This window comes from Mirounga leonina, unplaced genomic scaffold (genome assembly GCF_011800145.1).
Source record: "Mirounga leonina isolate KUSES-001 unplaced genomic scaffold, KU_Mleo_1.0 Mir_151, whole genome shotgun sequence".
Taxonomy (NCBI): Eukaryota; Metazoa; Chordata; class Mammalia; order Carnivora; family Phocidae; genus Mirounga; species Mirounga leonina.
The window spans coordinates 83,905,618-83,929,188 of NW_023270377.1; the positions used below are offsets into that span (position 1 = coordinate 83,905,618).

General features: G+C 36.8%; 1 protein-coding gene across 15 annotated transcripts in view; it reads left to right on the forward strand.

Moving 5' to 3' along the window:
* The window catches only part of GTDC1 (glycosyltransferase like domain containing 1), a 391,241-nt gene that overhangs the window by 92,717 nt on the left and 274,953 nt on the right, over positions 1–23,571 (forward strand). For 8 of the 15 annotated variants that reach the window (XM_035008109.1, XM_035008108.1, XM_035008104.1 and 5 more), the window contains one exon: positions 4,081–4,144. Coding sequence is in view for 1 of the 15 variants with exons in the window: in XM_035008099.1 (XP_034863990.1) it covers positions 4,062–4,144 (83 nt within the window). In the remaining 14 variants the exon portion in view is untranslated. Of the gene's footprint in view, positions 1–3,005; positions 4,145–11,118; positions 11,268–23,571 lie in introns of those variants that run through there. The other 7 variants (XM_035008102.1, XM_035008100.1, XM_035008107.1 and 4 more) reach the window with 4 other exon arrangements.

Genomic DNA, 23,571 nt, shown 5'->3' on the forward strand with positions numbered 1-23,571 from the left:
TAGTTGTGATTATATTTGATTTTTATAGGATTTAATTTAGCCTTTTTAACATCATAATTTTAAATATATTTGTGTATATTTTAAGGAACGTTACAAATCTTCATTCCAGGATATAGCCTTTTCTTTTAGATAGTAAGAATGAATCTATAAGCTATCAAGATAAAATAGTAAGTTTTGAATATGAGGATGATTGAATATCAAAAAAAAAATCAATTCTCTTTCCTTCCCTTGTTGGTTGAGAATAGTGTGTATTTTTTTTCATAGTGTTGTTTTCTGTGTGTGTGTGTGTGTGTGTGTGTGGAGCAGCACTGTTCAGTAGAATTGTAATGCAGTAATTTAAAATTTGCTAGTGGCCACATTAAACAAATGAAAAGAAATAAATTAATTTTGTTAATATATTTTACTTAACTTTAGATATCTAAATTCTTAAAATTTCAACATGTAACCAATGTAAAATTATTGAGCTATTTTACATTCTTATTTTTGCATTAAGTCTTTGAAATCTATTGTGTATATTTCCACTTAACAGCACACTTCAGTTCAGACTGGCCACATTTCAAGTGTCCAACAGCCACATGTGGCTAGTGGTTACAGTATTAGCACAGTTATAGTATATAAACTACTTTTAAATTTGTCCTCTTTGGTTACGGAGGGTTTTATGATATTTTGCAATAAATGATAAAACTAGATGCATCTAATAGGCAAACAGAAGTCTACGTTTGTAGTGTGAAGACAGCTATGGGAGAGGTTTGGGTTTGGGAGTGATCGGTGAATATAGAGATGATAATTGAAATCTTGACGTCAAGGACAGAATGAAACCATAATATCCCTAAGAATGAAGCTCTAGGGATTTCCTAGGAAAGGAGCCAGGTTAAAATAGGGAACACACCCCATAGACTGGAGGAGAGCTGCTAGATGGTGGCATCCTGGAAACCAATGGTAGGGAGTTTCAAGGAGGCATGGTGGGCAGGACTGCCAAATGCCACAGTCTAGCAGAGTGAGGAGTGAAAATAGGTCATGATTAGCAAACTTTAGCAATGGCCGTTTCAGTAGAGTGACGGCTAAGGAAGCCACATTGTGGTAGTGTGAGCATTGCTCGGAAGTTCAAGTGAAGGCAGTGGGTCTATATTGTTGTTTTATGAATCTTGGCAGGATAGTTGGTAGTGTTGAAAGAAGTGTGCTAATCATGAAGGAGAAGGGACCAGTGGAGAGCCAAAGATTGAAGGTAGAGGAAAAGGAGAATGATGGAACGACTTTTTAGGAAAGGCATGAATGGATAGGGTTCAGTGCACAGGCAGAGGGATTAGTAATGGAACAGAATTACGAAAGAGGAGTGAAAGCATTATGAGACAGGAGAATTTGTATATGATAAAGTGGGTTCTTAGTTGTAGGCAACAGCTAGTTTAAGTTGAAGACAGCTAGCTAGTTTAAGCAAAAAGGGATATGTTACACTCAATTAACAAAAGTGCCAAGGAACTAACCTTGACTGTTAATAAGCTAGGAACAGCATAAGCCAAGGGAAACATCCAGTTACACTATTTTAGTAGAAAATCCACTGTCACTTGCTACTTGGGAACCTGTGATACTAGGGATCATTTAATTAGACTATCCAGCTGATTGTCTCAGAAGAACAAAATGCCTTCACTGTAAGATTTGATCTCATTGGAGGTGGTCACCACCTTGACTTATTCACTCCTGTTTTCTAAGTCTTACATGGATTTTTCTGATTGTTTGAATCCAGGTCCCATAGAAGGCATGATGCAAATGCATCTGGGAAATGGAGTTTTTAGCTTTGGAGGAAGCTAGAGAGCATGCTAGAGGTGGAGTGCAGCCTAAGTGGTTCTGGCTCTGATCTGTCATGAATTGGAGTTGGGATTGATCCAGGGTAGCAGTCATCTAAGATTTGAGCACCCTGGGTGATCCACCTACAAGATGGCTCACACATAACCCTGTTAAGTGGATTCTGGTGGTTTGGCAAGAGGCCATGTGGACTGCCCCATAGAACTGTTTGTCCCCATGATGTGGCAGCTGACTTTACCCAGAGTGAGTGATCCAAGAGGGCAAGGAGCTAGCTCGAGTATCTTTTAGGACCTAACCTCATAAGTCAGAAACCGTCACTTCCAGGGCATTCTGGTTTTCATGCAAACCAGCCCTCATGCAGTGAGAAGGAACTACCAAAGTCATGAATTTCAGAAGGTGAGGATTTGGGGGCCCTCTTGGAGATTGGCTACCATGCCTCCCCACATTCCCCCTGCCTGCCTTCCTTTAACAGCAGAAATTGATCAAATTTGTCTGTAGAAGGGCAAAACGACTTAAAAAAAAAAAAAGAATGAAACTTGCCAAGAATTTGGATAGAATGTGGTTCTGTGTTACATCTTAAGGTTACAAAGTGCACGGGATCTGCCAGTTTTTTAAAAGATTCAGAAATGCTGTTCAGTTACTTGTTCTCAGGCTTTCTCTTCTCAAGGCAGAGTATCAGTACTGATATCCAGTATCATAAAATCATAACTCAGTCTAGGTGTATGTATTTTGATGTTTGGAGATAATTAGGTGGTGATACTTTGTCTTCCAGAATAGCTCTCCTGTCCTAGTCTCTGAAATGAAGGTTTGACTAGCTGTCCCTGTGGTCCTTTCTCAGTCTCCATTCGCTAAGACCCTGACTAACTTCGAGAATTGGACTGAATATCTCTGTGACATACTAGATAGATGTAGGGCATTCTCCCATGCCTCGGTCACATCATCTTATTTCTTTCATATCATGTATTGAAATGATATTGCTGGTGTATATGTCTCCCTGCATCCTTCCTCCCCTTCCCAAAATTAAACTCCTAGCCAGGCAAATTTTGTCTTGTTCACTGCTGAATTCCCAACAACCAGTGTAGTGCCTGGTAGATGCTCAGGGGGTGAATGTCTAAAGAAATTATTTTTCAAGAAAATATACTATAAGATCATTATTTGTAACAGGCCATCTCAAAAGTGTTGTTTTGTTTTCTCCTTTTACTTGACTTATGTCTTCTCAGCCTTTCCCTTATCTTTTTTATTCTTTTTTTTTTTTCTGTTGTTTTTTAGTGACACTCCAGCTCAGGATTCTTTCTATGGCTGGAACTGTTTTTGTCTTGTTCATAGTTGGTGCCTGGAAGGTTCTCCATCTTGATTTCTTTCTGATATAGGTTATTCGGACTCTGTAACCACTGTTGAGGATAATTCTTTTAAGAGATGCATTTGGTAATCCTGTGATTTTGTGCTATGTAGTCTGTCTGGGAGCCACATTTCTTATTGCTTTGCTAGCTTTTCCTTTTTGCTTGTCATATAGGAGGATCCTTTTTGGGTGAGTTACTATGTTAGTCTTGACCCTGTCAATATTGATATACCTAAGGATTCTGACTTTAATATATACAGAACAGGAAAGTCACAATATCTACCCTTGGGTATATGGTAAGAGCTTGCTCTCTTCACTGTGCATGGCTTGCAGAGAACACAGGGCTATGTAAGTTAAGTAACAGTTTAAATCTGATATGATGCTCTCACAGAAAGTAGTGTTCTTATACAGATACAGATACAGAAGTGTCTGTGTACCTCCATTGTTTCCCTGGAGTGAAAACCCCAGACCTGGACTGATTATCCATATGCATTCCAACCTGGCTCTGAGATCTTAGACTGTCCTCAGCAGAGGTTCTTGACAGTTTTTTGGATTATGGAACTTTTTGCAAAGCTGACAAACTATTGACCTTCTCTCCAGAGAGACATCCATTTACATAAACCCACAAATTTTACATATATCATTCAGAAGTGCATAGACTCCTAAAGTTCACCCACATACCAAGGTTAAGGACCTCTAATCTGAATTCTTCTTCTTGTTTTTGAGTTAGAATTGATTTGGGAAACCTTGGAAAGATTGGTGGGGGGCAAAGGGGAAGGACTCAAAACATCTCTCTCCTTGGAGGTTCGTCTCCCATCTTGGAATATCCAAGAATCAGACTATTGGGTCATTCAAGTAAACTCTTATCCAGGTCAGGATTCAGAATTCAGGCTGGGGTTATTTTGAAGATAACATTTTAATTATGTCCTTTGATCTCATAGGTACCTCTGCATTAGCCAGATTGGATATATGTAAAGAGAAAAATCAGTATATCTGGATCATCAGGTAAGCAAATGGGACTTTGTTTTAATTTTTCCATTGATTCAGTCCTCTGTCAATATGTGGCCATTTCCTATCATCTCTTCTTTCTTTACTGCAGCGTGGGTCAGTGAGATGACAAATATTTCTAAAGAGAAGGAAGCAGCCATTCTTAAGTTTTACCAGATTACTTTGTATGCTGCTTGAAGTCAGTTTTCTTTATTTTAATTTTATCTCATTATTATTTCATATATTCACATTTATATAGCAGATAAAAATTCCCTGCTCTTCTTTTTATGTATATACTTTGGAGAGTTGTGGACAGCTCTCATATTGTTCCTTGGTTGTCAGCCAAGTTGTACACATTTAACTCCTTTAATCTTTCTTTGTAATTCAGTCAGCTTGGTGGCTTTTTCTAGATTTCCCCCTATTTCCTCTGCATCACTAATAAACAGAAAAAACATGTTGTCGCCTGGCTTCTTCTACACCTTTCGTTCTTTTTACTTCCTGGTTTTGCATCAGATTCCTTGTTGAACTAAAGCCAGCCAGCATCAGTCTTTGGGCCACTTTGGCAAGACATGAATGCCTTGCCTACAACTATCAGTGTCCCGCGCAGTGATAGCATCATCAGTGTATCCCAAACGGAAGAAAGGAAGTGGGAAAGGAGAAGAGTGAGGAGCAAAATAATGCATTTTTCGATTCTATGGCAGACTGGCCCTTGCCACCCAGAGTAAATCATTATACCTGAAACCTTTATCACAGGTTTTGTCCTCCCAAAGGGTTATGCACAGCACTAATTTGAATAATGAGAAGCATGTACTGTGTGTTGTTTGAGGTTTGGCCACCGTTCTCACCTGGTTTCTTTTCCACATTCTCCCTCTACCACCGCCTTTCCCAACATTGATTACTTGCTATCAGAATCTGTGGCCGTGAGCGAAACGGGGCGGGGGATCATTTTGTTGGAAATTAGATAAGCTCAGGTGGTCACACTCCGCGCCTCTGTCTGTAACATCTGAGGCAAGTGCTTTAGTTCTTGCTATTTCTGTAACAGTCGTTGGTCTTCTTTTAGCAGCTGATTCCGTGGAGATGGGCAGGAGGAAGGGACTAGTGGACCTTTGGTACTATTTATCACTGCTGTATTAGTTTCACAACTCTTTTCCTGTCCTGATGGGCAGGGAGAAGCATACTGCTTCTAGATGATGCTGAGCTTAGTGTAAAATATGCCAGCATGGGATCTGGGCTTGTCCCAGTTTATTTTTTTCTTTTCGTTTGGTTTGTAGAAAATGGACTTCTACCTCTACTTATCTTGTGCATTAGAGAGAAAAGGGTCATACCTCTAGGAGCTAATGGCTTATTGGTGTTTTTAGTCACCAGATTGAGGTAGTATATTTAGTTGAGGCTTCCAATAGCACACACTTGGCTTTCTCATTTGTGTTAGCTTTGCTTCTAGTACAGAATTGAATAGGAGAGAAGAGACGGTTTTCCTGTTTGTGTCTGTGGCAACTTTCTAGATGATTTGTGGTTTAATCCTTTAAACATTTTTGATCATTTATCACCTTTTTCCCTGTAAAGGCATAAAATATTCCGATTCTACTGTTATAATCTCTTAATCAGATTATTTAAGTTTGGAGAAATCAAGGTCAGAATTACAGCTGACACAGTAGCCTCTGAATAGTGACCTAAAAATTATAACACTTAGATTAGTTCTTTTTTTATTTTTACCTGATTTTATGGCCTTCCTTCATCTATCAGATTTTAGACAAGATCATGTGATTGTGAATCACATATTGCTTGGTCTCTGGCTTCTTAAACAGGTAAGTATGTACCTGGACCCCTTTTAAGTCTGATTTTTAAAAAATGTTAATCTCTCATGTGGCTTTCAACTGCTGACAATATTGTACTCAAGCTAATTTCTTTAGGCAAATGATAGATTCTTTAGCATAACTTTTGTTTCTTGAGTCTTTTCAGGACTTGTCAAACATAGCAAAATGCTAACCTGACTTTAAGAGGCGAAAAATCCACCTCCCCCTGCCCCGTGCTATATTATTCTTTGTTCTCTATGTGCATCAAAGTGACAATCCCACACTGTCTCAATTGAGGGAGTCTAGCACAAAATAAAAAACAGCCTGGCACTGTTCTAGGCTGGCAGCCAAAATGTTTTGTGTAGCTTGGTTCTGGCAGTGGTTTTCGTGAGGCAGAGGGTCTACCCTCCCAGCACCACTGAAGGAAGGCAAGCAGCCTTAGTCCTCCTTATCCCATTTCTTTTCCTTCATTTTCCTCTTTCTTCACGTAGAACACCATTGTAAAAAACCACAAACAATATATCTTAAATAGAAACATCATTCTCCTCACAACCTCCACATTTACGAAATGGCATTGTTCCTTCTAGAAGCTTGTGTTTAGATTTCCCTTTTCCAGCTCTTAGAGATTTTCTTCACAGTTGCATTTTTGCCACACGTTTCAGAAAACCCTTCTGAATATTGCTAACTTTGGTCATGTTGACATAGTATTTTTGATTGGTTGGAATCTTGTCTTCCTTCATAGCTTATTATTTGAATGGAAACTCTTGAATGATACTTGCTTGTATTATATGGATCTTTAAGCCAAGATATCTCTTGTCAAGACCAAACGTTTGCCATTGTTTTCTATTTTTGTCTAAAACTCAGGGTCAGCTCATAGCTTTTGCAGATTGAATACTCATTTTTAGAATGTCTGATAAGTGTTGCTAGGTGAGCAAATGAACTTCCGTGAAATATAAAGATGTGTATTTAAATTTTTTTCCTTTGAAATGAAAATGCAAGATAGAACACCGTGTTTTTAGGTTTCCCAATTCTCTCTAAATTATAGCTAGTGACCTATTATTACAAGGGGTGTGAAAATGTAGCATTATGATTTTTAAGTGATGATTTGAGCAGGAGACTAGGTTTTCACTATGAGCAAGCATTCTATGAAATTTCGTAGAATGTTCCTCAAAATGTAAATGTGTTTTCTGTTGTATTAAGCAAAAACAAATGACTGACTTTCAAGTGGTCTATTTTAAAAATTAGTGTTTTGTAATCAAGATAAGAATAAATAGGCAGAATATGTTTTCTAAGGAGGCAATTTATATTATTTTGACTGATTTTTATGGATACATTAAGATCAACTTGTACAATCTAAGAGTTGTTTTTTTCCCCCTAGAGATTTATTTTTAATTTAGAAAATGCTTTAAAATCATGAAAAGGGTTTGTAAAACAGGTATAGGAGAATTATGCATTAAATAAACTCACCTGTTATTTTCTCTCATTCTCAAGACAGGTTCAGCAACATATTGGCTCATTAATTTAACAAAACAAACAAGTACTCATATTGATTTGTATGTATAATGCACATGTTAATAAATGCTACAATTCTCTATCCCCCCCATGCTGTTTTTTTAAAACTTGTATTTAAGTGCCTATTTTTCTGTTGAGTAGCTAAGATGAATCTGGGTGGGATGCTTGTTAAGTTATATCAATTAAATCTTTAGGTCAACATTTTATGTTTCAGAATTATGACATTTTTTAGAAGGGAAGCCAGTGAAACTTTTTTCTCTTGGTCCCGTTAAGTGCATGACTGTCTTGAATCCGCTGTGCCAAGGTGTGATAAATAGAGACCAAAAACTTATTCTCTGTGTTCGCATATATTGAATAATGTTCATTGCATATTAAATACTATGCATCAACTTTAAATACATTTTCTCCAGTGGTATGATTTTTATTTGCAATTAAGCCCTTTGTCTTTTCTGCGGTAGGAACGTATCTTTCAGTGACTTAGGAATTGCAACATGAATCGTTGTATTTATTTGTTTATTCTAACTATACACAGAGGCATAGTAGAAATATATTTAAGATCTGTGATGTTTGAGTATTTGAGCAGTTGTTGCTGTTGTTGTTTTGTTAAATGCTATTGAGTTATTTTTGTAGGTAATAAATTTACAGTTTTGTTTAATTCAGTTTTGTTTAATTCAAAGCTTCTGTATCTTTATAGTTTGATGTTACACAGTTTGTAGGAATTACTGTATAGTAACTTAATCATATTTGTAGCAACATGGAAAAATAGCTTTATTGAGGGATGCCGGCAAAGTTGGATAAATACTAAATTTATTATTTTAACTAGGATTTTATTTAATTATATTAAATATCATGTTTATAATTATGAATGGTGTTTTACTTCATCTGAATATCAGTACAGGTTTTGAACCTTATTCCTGGGTAGGTGGTTTGAATATTTTGTTTGATATCAAATATTGGTAACATGTAAGATATTGATTTCTAAGTTTAAATATTAGTCCTCTTTCCTTATGCATGTGGTACACACTTCAGTGTTAAATTTCATTAGAGAGTATTGCATGAAAGTGTATGTACTAATTCAGTTGTTTGATTCCCCCTCTAATTTTTGATACATTTTAATTCCCCCTGCCTGACATATTATCATTCCGTAGAATACTGTCACAACTATGTCATATGTTTTCTGTGGCATCTCACACTGCTCACTTTTTATCCATAGTACCATATGAGTTCCTCCTTTTTCAGGTTTACACTGCATATTTTAAGCTGCTGATAGTGTAAGTACATTGCAAGGTAAAGTGACATTTAGCTTTTTGAGCTAGTCTCAGTTTTAGCATGAGAGCAGGGTGTTTTTTTTTTGTTTTTTTCCTTTTTCCTCTGCCCTAAATCTTCCCGTATTTCCCATTAAAACAAAGAAATTCAACAAACAAGCAAACAAAGAAATTCAGAGATTTGGCTACAGCAGCAATTGAAATGCATCAAAAAGTGGCTACTACAATACAGTTTTATTAATGAATGATCTACATTGGTTCCAGCTGTGTCCATGTGATTAGGCCTTCACCAGGCAGCAATGGGTATTTCCCTATTGCTTTTATTTGATTTCCAAGAATGTGTCATCTGTTACATCAGCCCCTGCCAATATGCCCCCTGTAAAAGTGTTTTGTTTTCTTTTTCCTTCCAAATTTCTGAAGCATAAGTTGAATACCCACACATATCCCTGCCGAAATATTGTTTCTAGTGAATAGTGGCCTAGGTTTCTATGCCTGGTGTTGCATACCAAAATTCCAGAGTATAAATTAAAGTAAATGTTTATTAAGTTTATCAGTAAATTCTCAGAAGTGTGGTTGCCTGGTAATGCTAAAGATAGACTATTTTCGCTTTTACGTTTCCATCTTAATATTTTATTACAGTGGTATAATGTGTTATAGAGGTGGACAAGCTTGCAGATTGAAATGGGGATCGTCCAGATTGTTCCCTTCCCTGGACCATATGGTATAGTTCTAAAAGCCTTTTGTACGCTGTCTGTTCAGTTTATTGTAAACCCAATCTTTAGTGCACCTAAAAAGATAACCAAATAAAAATGGGCCTGAGGAAAAGGACTTCATATCATGTAAGGGCCCCAGAAATACTTGTTTTAAAGGAAATAACTGCAGATGAAATTGAAGTTGAGATGATATAAACAAAGGAGGCTTATCATTCTCTGAATATGCTTTTGAGTTCATATGGATTGTCCAAGATTGCCTTTGAATGCTGGCTTTAAAATGAAGGAATTTATGTTATCTGACTATACTTATTATCCTCATTTATCCCATTCTTGCAGTCTCATGAAGAAGAAAGTGTAGCTCTTATCTGTTTTACAGAGGAAGCTTCTACCTAGGAACAGTGCCAAAAATATATATAAGCCCCAGGTTTTATGAATATAGGGTTTTTTTTTTGTTTGTTTTGACTGATTTCAGTGAGAATTTAGGGCTAGAACTTTCAATAATTTCATCCTTATAACCATTACCCCTACTCAGAGATTATTGAAAAGTTTCTAATTCCTTTTCATCTCCCCTTCCGTCCCCCTCCCCGCTTGACCTATTATAGTTCCGTAATTCTATTTTAGGAAAATGGGATAAGAGATTGCTTATCCCATATGCTAAGACTCTTTAAAAGCTGGGAATGAGATGATTTCTCCTGACTCTCACTCCCCTTCCCTCCAAAGTAAGCTACTGTTAGAGAAGAGCATTAGACATTACCCATTGCTTTTTGGCACAAGAGATTTGTGCTGAAATTCAACCAAATGAGTGGGGGGAAAAAAAGGAGAGCCTGTGAAGAGCATGATTCTTTACTCTATCATTACCCTGAACCACTGAAAGGGTAACTGAGAGGAACTCAAATGTTATTGGAATGTGTAATTTCCTTTTGAATGGCCACAGTGAAATATATTTGAACAAAAAAGGCAGAAAAAGTATATGTGCCTTATGGAGCTGATGGTGATTGAAATTAATGAATCTTCCCAGTTCTCTATGATTGAACTTATTCCAGGAATGGTACACATTCAAAATCTGTCCAACAGAAACCTATAGAGGGTATTACCTTAAGGAATTTACTAGAAGATAGGTAGAATAGCACAATAATTTAATAATGCTGGTGGTAAATTGGACACAGTATATTTTGGGGATATATATTTTTTCAAGTTTAAAAAATTTTAAAAACAGTAATTGATTTCAAGTTGCAAAGGAAGTCTTTCCTATTTAAAAAAATACTGTTATTTTGTGGTCTTTCGTTTATTTGGAAGCTGCTTTCTAAAGTGCTCACACAATTGAAAACATAGTTTATATTTTGAAATAAGCTAGGTTCCTTGTTCCCTCTCTCTCTCTCTATTCTCTTTCCTTACACTCCTTTCTTCCTAACCTTTGGCTGTTTGTATGTGTACATTACATACATGAATGATACATACCACACTATAAAAAATGTTATTTTATAGGTTTGAGGATCAGTGAGGAAGAGAAATAAAAATCTTGTAATGACTATGCAACAAATGGATTTCTGTGGAGGAATTAGAACATGCTTATTTAAGTAATCTACACTACTGCAAATTGTAGAAGTGCAAATTCAAAATTGTTTTTATTTCTTCTGGCTAGGAAGACCTAGATCATAGCCTAAATCGAGTTAGACAGTCTTAACTTAAGTAACTCCTCTTTGCTGCAGCTTCCTTTTAATGGTAAAAACACCTCTGGCTCCAGGTGGTGGAAGATCTTACCGAAGTGACTGAAATGAGAAAGGTTTTTATTTGTCTCATGTCCTAAGAAGTCTGGAGGCAGTTAGTTCGCAGGAAACGGATGCCATCAGGGACCCAGGTAACATCTCCTTCTCTCCCATCCTTAGCACGTAACTTTTGCCTTTTATTTCACAGATGACTGTTAGACCTCCAGAAATTGTTGTTGTCTTCAAGCAGGAAGATAAGTGAAGGATGCTTAGAAGCCTTTTCCTCCTGGGAAGCACCCCCTTTCCCTCATGCCCCCTTTCTTTTTTTAGAAAAGGATGTCTGGTCATGGGAGACATCTCATTGGCCGAAAGTGTATCACATAACTACCTCTAGCATGAGAGGAAAGTATTTTGGCCATCTTGCTTCTATTCTGGAGGAAGGCAGGGAGAAGAAGAACTGGAATGAATGTCCAGTGAGCTGTCCCAAAGTTGTCCCAAGTAGTTGTCTACCATACTTCTCCATTCTTTTGTATAATTAGTTGCTTAGACCTTTGAACTTTCTGGGTACTTGGTGTCTATAGTAACTTGTTGTTGGTTCCCTTTTGACATCAAGTACGTATGTTTTGGTTTTGTAACGTTATTTCTGTGTCTGACGACAGGAACTGTAATTGGGTCATCTTGGTGTCTTTACATTTAGCACAGTGCCTAGATGTGGACCTTCAGTTAACAGTTGTTGAATAAATGAATGGATGAATATTAAGAAATATATTTGTAATATTATTGGTGTAAATCATTTATGCATATAAAGGATACAGTAATATTTTTAATTTGTATTTTATTTTTTGTTTTTGCTCCTCTTTTTATTTTTACTTTTTAAATTATTTTTTAATTTAAATTCAATTTAGTTAATATAATAGTGTATAATTAGTTTCAGGGGTAGAATTTAGTCATTCATCACTTGCATATAACATCCAGTGCTCATTCCATCAAGTGCCCTCCTTTTTTTTTTTTTTTTTTTTTAAGATTTTATTTACTTATTTACTTGAGAGAGAGAGAGAGAGAGAGAAACAGCATGAGAGCGGAGAGGGTCAGAGGGAGAAGCAGACCCCCCGCTGAGCAGGGAGCCCGATGCGGGACTCGATCCCAGGACTCCGGGATCATGACCTGAGCCGAAGGCAGTCGCTTAACCAACTGAGCCACCCAGGCACCCCTCAAGTGCCCTCCTTAATGCCCAGCACCCAATTACCCCATCCCCCTACCTACCTCCCCTCCAGCAACCCTGGTTGTTTCCTGGTTAGTAGTCTCTTATGGTTTGTCTCCCTCTCTGTTTTCATTTTATTTTTCCTTCCCTTCCCCTATGTTCATCTGTTTTGTTTCTTAAGTTCCACCTATGAATGAAATCATATATTTGTCTTTCTCTGACTGACTTATTTTGCTTAGCATAATACACTCTAATTCCATCCACATCATTGCAAATGGCAAGATTTCATTCTTTCTGATGGCCAAGTAATATTCCTCTGTGTGTGTGTGTGTGTGTGTGTGTATACACACCACATCTTCTTTATCCATTCATCTGTCGATGGACATCTGGGCTCTTTCCATAGTTTGGCTCTTTTGGACATTGCTGCTATAAACATTGGGGTGCATGTGCCCCTTCAAATTACTATGTTTGCATCCTTTGGATAAATACCTAATAGTGCAATTGCAGGGTCTGAACTACATTTTATTGATTTGTTTTTGCTAAGGGAACATCAAATTGTCAAAGTTGTTTTGAGTGAAAGATACTCAGTTACAAAGGTTATAGGAAAATCCTCAAAATGACTTAGTACCAGTGCTTTGGTTGGAGTACATTATCCCATGAGTAAATACATACATAATTTCTTTTTAACTTTTTTGCGTAGACTATTGTTTAAATAAGGATATCTTGCAGTTGTTATATGTTAAGATCTCCATTTTTGAAGAAGTAAGCAATTTGAACTTATTAACATGGCAATCGGGTAATTTGATAATTTATATTATTGATGTTAACTTACAAGAAGGAGTTATTAGATCCTTGGTAGCCTCATGGCAAAGAGCACACTATATGACATTTTATCCCAGATGGCATTTTGGGTATTTCTTTTAGTTCTTAGAGTGACAGCTTCCTGTTTTTTCAATACATATGCAAATAGTAATGTACGATAGAAAAATATGTCTACAAGAAACCCGAAAAAGTCATCTTTACATCTGCTTGCTTTACGTAAACTCTCTTAGAGGAAAGCAGGCTACCTCTTCATTCAAAATCTGCAGAAGAAATGGCTGAGTGTAACCTGATTGTGTGAATCAGTGCCTCACAACTCGTCCAACGTCTAACTTAAATTCCTTTTGTTATATTTCCATTCTGTTTCTGTTATTTTGGCCTCAGAGGACAAAAAAAACAACTATCCACTATCTCCCATACAACATTCCCTATATAGCACCATTTTAATAAATTCCTCCCTTTTCATTCATGATGGCAGGATTGTTGGTACCTTAATTACTAAAACAACCTGTGCATGGATAGAACTTATCTCTAAGCAGGGAATGTATTCAAATATCTGGAACTTAAATTTTCTATCTGAGCAGTTTATAGTCACTGGAAATAAAGGAAGCCCTTTTAACATTCAGAAGCAGTCCTGGAGAGAAAGTTCCTACATAATCACAATTTAGGCAAGATAGTTTCCTAGATTTGGACTCAGAATTGGGTATTGATAGTCTGTTTTGGCACTTACACTGCTCTTTTGGTCATACTTTTGGAGGGAATAATTTATGGGCCAACACCATGCACTTAAAAAAGTGTGTTCAGCCCTTTTTTCACCTTTATATTCTCAGTCATCACTATAGTATCTGGCACATAATAGGAACTAAAATTTTGTTAAATGAATTGTTTTAGTATCCCTTGGTAATGCTTCTTAATACAGGTAGCTTTATGCTTTACATTTCTTCATTCCTCTTTAATTTAATTTTATGCTGCCTAACGAGCACTCATAGTTAATGTTTTGTTGTCTTTATCTTCTTATTCAATAATATCTCCAGTGATTTGTAACTTACCTGAATAGTTAAATCAGTGGTAATGCCTGGATAATTCACTTTATGATGCTGCTGTAATCTTTAATCCAGGGATATCTTCCCCCCCCCCCATAAAGTGAGGACTTATTGTAGCCTATTGATGAGAATTCAAGAGTACGTTAATTGAATGCGTATTGTGTATAAAGCACTTTGCTGGATTATGAATAGATATAAACATAAATTGTGTACAAACTTTGCTACCAAGGAAGTGACATCTGGTTGGGCAGACACACATGTATACTATATAATTATGGTATAGGTGGGATTGTGGTAACTGCTCTAATTGAGTATAAGCCAAGTTTGGTGGTACCATAGAGGAAGGAATAATTGCTTCTGACTGGCTGAATATGGGTGAGCAGTTGACGTAAGCTTTTGTAGATGAGATGGAATTTGAATGGAGTCTTGAACTATATGTAGGACTTTGACAGGTGGTAAAGTGGAAGGGTTCTAGGAAGAAGAATGCACTAACAGTGCTTGGAGGTGGGAATGAGTATGGAATGTTTTAAAAAACATTGTGTTTGGGTAACAGTGTGTCTGGAATTGAGGCTAAATAGGAGCTTGGAACCAAATTGTCAGGGGTCTTATTTCTTGTTAAGTATTATTTTCTCTTCTGTAGAGCAAATCATAGGTGTTTGAGTAGAGGACTGACATTAAGGTATCTGAAACTTTCAGAAGAATGGAAACAGATTATATGTAGCGGCAGGTGGGGAAGACAGTCAGAAGCTGAGGCCCAATTGAGGTTGAAGATGATGAGGGAGGCTTGGAAGGAGGACCTGATATCAGAGGTCTGGGGTAGGTCAGCTAAAAGCCCTGCGGGTTGTTGATTGGGCGAGTTGTGCAGCAGCGTCCTGGCTCCCAATAGAGGCGCTTTCAATTGTGGGCCTTCTTTCCACTTACATCGTTTTGGAATACTGCAGAACATGCCACCTTTCCTCACACCTGGGAAATCAAGTATTTTAGCCTGCATTTGAGAAGAAAGTACAAGGAGAAAGGGGTTGAATGGTTGTTGAGGGAACCAAGAGTTATCTGCACAGTTCTTCATCTCCTCTTTCTAATGGGGTTCTTGGCCCTCCAGACTTTCTTTCTGGCTTATTGGCTCATTGTCTTGAAGTAGAACTTGCTTTTGGTCCCTTTTTGAGCTCCAGCTCAAATGAGTGATGACATTTATCACTCAGTATTATAATTATATCCAGGTCTGAGGCCAGAAACTGTATTTGGGTCATCTTGGTATCACAAAATACTTAGCATAACTTTTAGAATGCAGTCATTCAATAAATGCATGTTAAATAAAGCACATTTGTTTATGCTTTGCAGTCACAGACCTTCTTACTCTCTGTACAGGGCAAGCATGCTCATCTCAGGATCTTGCTGTGCCTGCCGCATAGAAGGCTTTAGATCCAGATCTCTTTAGCTCCCCCGCTCTTCTGGTTTCTGTTTAGATGTCATCTCGTCAGCGAGGTGTTCTCTGACAACCTTATATAAAATACCACCCTTTCCCAGCCCCAGGCCTCAGCGGCTCTTTTTATCCTGTATTACCTGTGCTATGTTTTTTTTATAGCACCTGCACCCTCTGATGTACATCTACTTGATGATCGTCTTTTTACTCCAGTTAGAAAGGAATTTCCTGTGATAACAGGAACATTTATTTTGTCACCTAATTTATCCACAAACACCTGGGACAATGTTGGGCACATAGTGGGCACAATAAATATTTGCTAAATGAGTGAATGAACGGCAAAGATCAGACTGGAAAGGATAATAAACACGAATATGCCGGTTTGTTTACAGATTTATGCAAGCAATGGTATTGTTGTTATAACTTTTATAATATCAAATCGTTAGTATTGCTCTCAGAAAAATAAAAACAAATTCTATTTTCTATAGATTGCACCTGTGAAATCTAATTATAGATTAGTTTTTGTTTTAAAAATATTTGAATGCCAAGCATATCCAGTCAGAAAACACTTTTATTATCCATGCCAGCTTAATTTTTTAGGCAGTGAAATGGAAGACTGTCATTTCAGCAAGCAACTTATTTTCATTTGTGAGAGTGGAATATTTTGAATATTCTAATTGATTTTTGAGGATGATTTTATAAGAAAGTAATCCTCGTTTCTGTACATTGTACATTTTGCCTTTAAGACAGAAAAAATTAGGGCGCCTGGGTGGCTCAGTTGGTTAAGCGACTGCCTTCGGCTCAGGTCATGATCCTGGAGTCCCTGGATCGAGTCCCACATCGGGCTCCCTCCTCGGCAGGGAGTCTGCTTCTTCCTCTGACCCTCCCCCCTCTCATGTGCTTGCTCTCTCTCATTCTCTCTCTCTCAAATAAATAAATAAAATCTTTAAAAAAAAAACAGACAGAAAAAATTAGAAACAGGCATGGAAATTATTTGCCTAGAAAGTTGAGAACTTATAGCTGACTGATAAATGTCAGGAGGAAGGGACAGTCAGTTTCAACATAAAAGGTAAATCTTAGGGCACTGAAAACTTCAAATTTTAAAGATCTGGCTTAAAAAAATATTTTATATGCATATTTAAAGTTTGCAAAGAGATCCTAGACTGTCACGAGCCCAAGCCTCTATTTTAAAAGTATTTTACTGCAAATTCACTTGGATATTTTTCCAGAAATCTTAAGTCTGTAATTTGGCTGTAAAAAAGTTGGTTATCAAATCAATATTATTATATGGCTTTTAGTGTCGTAAGAATTCCCTTTTGGAAACCTATAAAAACTCATTTTTTCTCACCATAAACTTTATCTGTCACTTTTCTATAAGGTCAGAGTACTAATGCTGGAGGTGATCTGCTCTGGGACAGAGAGTCAACAAAGTGGTCATAAAGTTAAAAAATGCCACATGGTGCTTTCCTGAGATTAGGATTTCTTTTTCATATCAAGTTTATGCTAATTTTAAAATATGGAAAGTTACATGTTGATAGGTATATTCTTAGTGTTCCTTTAAAAATAGATGAAATGATAAGCTTGCCCCTAATTTTTGCAATTACGTATTTAATATTTTTGTTAGTACTTTTGTGTTTTCTGGAGGCTAATTCTTAATTGTTTGTATACTTTTAATGGTAGGCTGTTTTCCTTCTAGGTTTATAAGTTAAATTTTTCCAAATAGATGGTTTTAAAAATGAAATATGATGAAAGTGTTGCACTGGAAAACAATTCCAAGAATAATACTTTCTTATCACTTGAAATGTGTTTCATGGTTTCATGGTATTTAAATTGTAAAAAATACTAGGACCTGGAGGTTCCATTTAAAAATATTTCTCTACTGTGTCTGAGTTGCTGTTGGGTTAATATTTATTGAGTATCCATTCACCTATTGCATGTATATAAATATAGGAGAACTCTGAGTGATTATTAAAAATTGTGAGACTGTGTCCGTGGTAGTTGACTCTGCAGTCATCCCTCCTTTAACATGTGTAGCTCATATGGATGATTACACAATAACGGTTTTCTGCTTTTTTAATACAGACACTTTGGAAATTGAGTGTGAAACTAGAAGTTCTTTTCAAGTTTATTCACCTTAATTAAATATTTCCCCTTATTTCAAGACCTGTATCTAATTATTTAAGGCACAAGTTAATTTTGACATTTTACTTGAACTCTAAAAACTTTGAGTTTGCACAATGTATGTTCCTATTCAGACCTATGAGTACCAAAATAGTATTTTAGTTCCTAACTCTGTCAAAGTGCAGCTCCAGATTCCTTATGGATAAATAAAGATCTTGATCTGTTTACAATTATTTAATAATTCAAGTACTTTTAAAAATTAACTGAGTATTACTTTTATTTCATGCATTAGACAAGGAGTATTTGCAAAACCAAATTATGGTGTTTGTGAATAGCTGTAGCCCCATTAGTTTAACCCTTGCTGATTAGTTTTTTACTAAGTTTCTTTATAGCAATAGTAGTTAGAGTAATTTGAAAACCACTGGCAAGTTCCTGGAGGGGAGTAGGCCTTCAGTAATTAGGAAGTAGTTTGTTATTTCAAACAATTTGGCCTCCTTCCTAAAGTTAGGATAAATTTATAGTTTCTTTTAATTGCAAGTTGAAACATTCAGTGAAGATAACTTGAAGAATAAAATGAAACCTGGAGAGAAAACCAAAATCACTCACAGTTCTACCATAAATGAGTATTTATGCCTACCTGTCTGCATGTGCGTTCTCTCTCACGTTTCTATATTCATTTCGTCTTATATTTTTACATACTGATAGCATGCAATCATGCAAGGGTGGAAACATTTTTCTGTGCCAATAAATGTTCTTTTTATTATGATTTTTGATCACTGATCATTTAATTATGAAATTCATTTTTGTTGGATATTTTGGTTGCTTTCAATTTGGGGCAAAGACTTCAGTAAAGATTCTTGATGATTTTCACGGTTAATTTGTAGAAGTGATATTGTTGAATCCAAAGATAGACACAGTTCTGAAGCTCTTTGTATTACATTCAAATGTGATAGGACATTTTAATACTTCAAAGCAAATCTAGCCTTTAGCATTAGTAGAGTACATAGCAGCCTTCAGGGCTTGAGAAGGGTCCTTTTAATTCACAAATGATTCTCATCCATTCTTCAAATGGTTGAAATTTTGCCATCACCTGTTGCTCCCTCGTAACGTACAAGTACTCCTCAGAGAGGTAACACATTGTTGTGCCTGGCAGGCATGTACTCTGAACAATGTGCAGGAGTTTATCTGGTATTTTCAATTTAGTTCTTGCAAGTAAAGTTTGGAAGCAAGGACGGGGAAAGGGACATTAGAACATTGAATAAGAGGAATGATAAGGGGGAATAAGTATTTCTTTACTTCACTTCTGCTAAGATCTGTTGAGTGACTGTTATATGGAATGCAAGATATTATGTACCTAGTTTTATGAGTTTAAGTTATAATCTCTCTCTACAGTGAGTCAGGCTGTTTGTTAACTGTGAATGCTAATTAATCCAGTAGAGAGACTTATGGTCCCAGATATGGTGCATATACATGCTGGATAGAGATGCAAGGGGGAATTAATTAACTCCTAAGCAACCTTACTCTGTTTGAACACACTGTTTGCAAAGTGTGAAATTATTTCCTTAAGAGATGATGAGGATGCAGAGCTGGGTTTGGGTAGTTTGCAAAGAATATTCTGTACTGTAGGTTTCCCTGCTTCATTAGACAAAATATTTATATCATTGGAATGTCTCCTTGAAAAACCAGCTGATAAAGAGATAACAGTGACAGACAAGGCCACTAAATAGATAAAAGTCATAGTGCTTGCTCCAATCAGGAAACTTTGGGCTGTTGCTACTTATCTTTTATTCAGTGGAAACTTGTGTGTCAGATGATATGGGCAAGCCTGTGCTTCCTGTGTAGAAACTATGGAGAATAGTAGACCTTCTAGAAATTATACACTGTTGTCTGTGTATGCCTTCTCTTTACTCAGCAATCTCAATCCTAAATAACTTCAGGATTTAAAAATTCCAGTCTATTATTATCAGACTGACTCTTTTTCTTATAATAGTGGGTAGCTAATAATATGCCCCTTGTGATATTTAAAAATAGTGATACAGCTCTCATTACCATATCTCTTAGCCCCAGATTTACTCAGCCCTGGTCTAAACTGGGTTTCTGGGCTTTTGAAAATTTATCACTAATGGTCTCTAGAATCTATCCAGTTTTTCTAGTGTTGGCTTCTTAAACCACCAGTAAATGTCTTAGGCCATTGGCAAATCAAAAGATTCTTGAAAAATATATGGCAGCTAGAAAAAGACCTGCTGCAATACATAAATAGAAGAAAATGTACTTTTAACCAATCCTACTTCTAATAAATAAATTTCTATAATTAGGTGGAACTTTGGAGATGGGAGAAGTGTCACTAAACATTTTAATTGGTACATCTTTAAGGCATGGTTTTATGGATTTGGATCTTTAAGGACAGATTCCAATACTGGCTTCACCTCACATTTCCTAACACCATTTAAATAAATCTGTTACTGCAGGGTGACTTTCATTCATATAAAGTGAATATTAAAAATATTAAAAGTATCTAACATCGGTTTTTTTAAGGATATCTATTTCTAGCCCTTCAGTCCTCTGGAAATTTCTCTTTCTTCTCGCAAGTGTTTACCTGATATTCTTTTGCGTCCTGAGCTGTTAGGTTTTTGTATTTCTTGAAAGTTGATTTCCCTCACTGATAAATAGATTGAGTTGTGAGATTATGTCCTTTTCATTTTTCACTGGAAGTGAGTAAATCTAGAACTTTATACTTGGTGACATTTATTTCAACCCATCAAGGGAATGCCACCCATGTTTGCTTGGGTTGCAGCCCTTCAAATAGGACGTTGAGAATGTTTGTGTGTTAGAGTCACCCTGCTATTTCTGTTTCAGAATTAACTGAAAATGTGATATGTGCCTCCTACTTGGAGAGGGAAACTTCTCAACAATTTTTTATTTAGTTAAGATGGATTAAGTTCTTAAAAGATGTTAGAGCGAGACTCACTAGCGCCAGTATAGTTAAGAATCTGTTAGTCATTTTATTTGAAACTCATTTGGTGTGTATATTTATAATTATCTTGCATAATCCAAGTCTGAGTTAAAATTTGGCATAGAAGCCAATGTAGGGTAGCAAGATAATCCTTCTGACCAAGAAAAATATGCCAGTCTAATGATTAAAGTGGTTGAATCCTTCCAGGTCACAGACTTGACTGTCCTTGTGTTAAATATTCTTGTGTAGAGCCTGGAAAGATCAGAGAAGATAGTTAGTTGCCCATGGCATGAAACTTGGGTTCTAAACCCCTCAGTAGGGCTGCTGGCAGAACTATTTTCCTTAGAACGAGGTGTGACATTTTGAATACAATAAGATACCACCTGTTATATTTTAGGTGGGTGATAAAGTTCTCTCTGTGAGAGTAGGTAGTAATTAGTGGTAGGAGGGGGTGATTATTTGTGGTTGGTAACAATAAAGGTCTTGGATGAGTTCAAGAAATTGTCAAGGCCATTGCTAAAGAGTTTTATGGTTTATTGATTCAACAGAGAGTGTTGAACACTTTCTGTTTGCTAAGTGCTGAGGATATAGTGGTAAGCAAGCAGACCTGGTCACTGTCCTTTTGGAACTTAATATCCAGTAGAGGATTATATAGTCACTCATATCCAATGGAGGATTATATAGTCACTCATATAAAAATATCCTACAAGTGTTAAGTACAAAGAGGTACTACAGATTGTTCTATCAGGGAGACTCAGACTTTGTTTGATGGTGACAGTAGTAAATTATGAGACAGACTGAGCATATCTCTATGGCTGACCTCTTTGCCTCCTACTTAAACTATTCTTGTCATATGAATCTTGGATATTGTCTTTCTCCCATCCTAGTCATTAAAGCCTCTTGCCCTGTCAGAAAGGTGTTAGTCTAGAGCTGGGGGTGAAGGATAAGGGTTGTGGGGTCAGGGAAAGGATGATTATGTAGGACTCTGGAAGGAATTACAAGAGATTAGAACGAAAGTTTTGAGTTTTACCACCCTAACTATAGGGTATTCTATATAACTATATTGTGTGGTTTTTACCACTGATGTCCTGGATTTACGAACTATTGGGAGTTATGATTAGATATAATATGTGATACATATATTTATCATCTTATACTGATATTTATATTTCACATGCATATAAATATATCCTGCAGTATATATCATTTACGTATTAATGATTATTAAACATTGATGATTAATCCAAAAACCCTAAAGACTAGAAAATGGATGTACCTTTTACTTATATCCTACCAGGTACCTGCAATGAAGTATAATGGGAAGATAATATGACTGTAGGGTCCAAAGACCTGAGTTTAAGCTCTTGCTCTGTTACTTACTCTGTGATGCTCAATATTCTCCATTTCTTCCTCTATAAAAGAAAAGTGGTTGGTCAGTGGCTCCCACATTCCTTCCACCTAAGAATCTGTGGAACACCTGGTCTTTTCTATCTACTTAAGTATCCATATATGAATGGATCAGATAATCCTATATTCTCCCACTGGACTGATTTGCAGCCCATTTCAGGAAGGTGGAAGCCTTGGAGAAATGCCATCTTGAGAAAGCAAATACATTATTCATCTTGTCAAACTTTTATAAAATGAATAATTGTTGGCAGAAAGTATTTAAAAATGCCTTTTCTTCTTTCCCATTAAATTAAAGTATAATTACTAAATGTGAAATGGGATCTCCAGATTTATGGTGAGGGAATTGGCTTCTTATCCTACTTCCACTGCTAGTATTAAACTAGGATGGTGATAGATCAAGCAGATTAAAAAACTGCAGGTGATTTTCAGAATTCATGGATCTCACAGATATTCATTCTTTTAGGCCATGAAACTTGCTTTGGCCCAGAATGCAATTGCTTGTGGTGTTTCTACCATTTCTTTTATCATTGTTACTTCTCTTGTATTAGTAGGTTAAGATAAACTCATATCTACATGAAAAAAAAATATCTAATAAAGTATCCTTTCTATGAAAGTAAGAAGAGAATCCATCTTTGAAAGAGAATATAATAAAATGTGTTTAGATAGACCAGCTGCTTCATGTAGTTTCGACTTCGGGAATAATGGGAAAGAAATCATTAGTAGCAGGTGGAATGCTGCCTGGCACTTGTTTGCTTGGGACCTGTGGGCAGTGAAAGCAATGCTACTTTAAAGGCAGAATCAAGTTCCCATTTCCTCCTGATTTTTAGTGCAGCTCTACAGAAACGTAGTGACAGTCACAATATGCTGGATCCTGGGAAGCCCCCAGGAAGAGAACGACATGGCCCCTGTCCTGCAGATTTTCAGAGGCCCAGAGGGAAGCGGGACCTGGAAAGAGAGTAAAACCAGTACTGAGAGTGTACAGAGCAGAGGGGAAGTCCTGTTGAAAAGAAGTTTAGGAAAAGGCTTTATGGAATTGGTGATTCATGAGCAGAAATTTTAAGGAAAATTCATGAGGTGAACAGGAAGAGGCTGACGGAAAAGAAACAAAGGTGTGGAATCACAGAAGGGTAACTACGTGAGTGTGAGCGCTCGGTACTGCAACGAGGCAGAGTCTGGGCAAGTGGGGGAAAAGAGATCACAGGGGAGAAGGAGAAGCAAAGCCATGGTGAAGAGAAAGGAAGGGCCAGACAAGCAAGGTCTCACTGCCTTGTGTAGGGCCTTGGGCTTTATCCGTAGGTGGTGGAGACCTTGAAGTTTTTTGAGCATATCACCTCATGATCACATTTGCATTTTGGAAGATTACTTGTGGCTGGATTATGGAGAAATGTCATGACAGGAATCAGATGGTGTGGCAGCATGGAGACCTAGTTAAAAGGGTAATGCAATAGTTCAAATGAGCGATGAGATGATTTTCTGGTGTAAAATTTTCTAT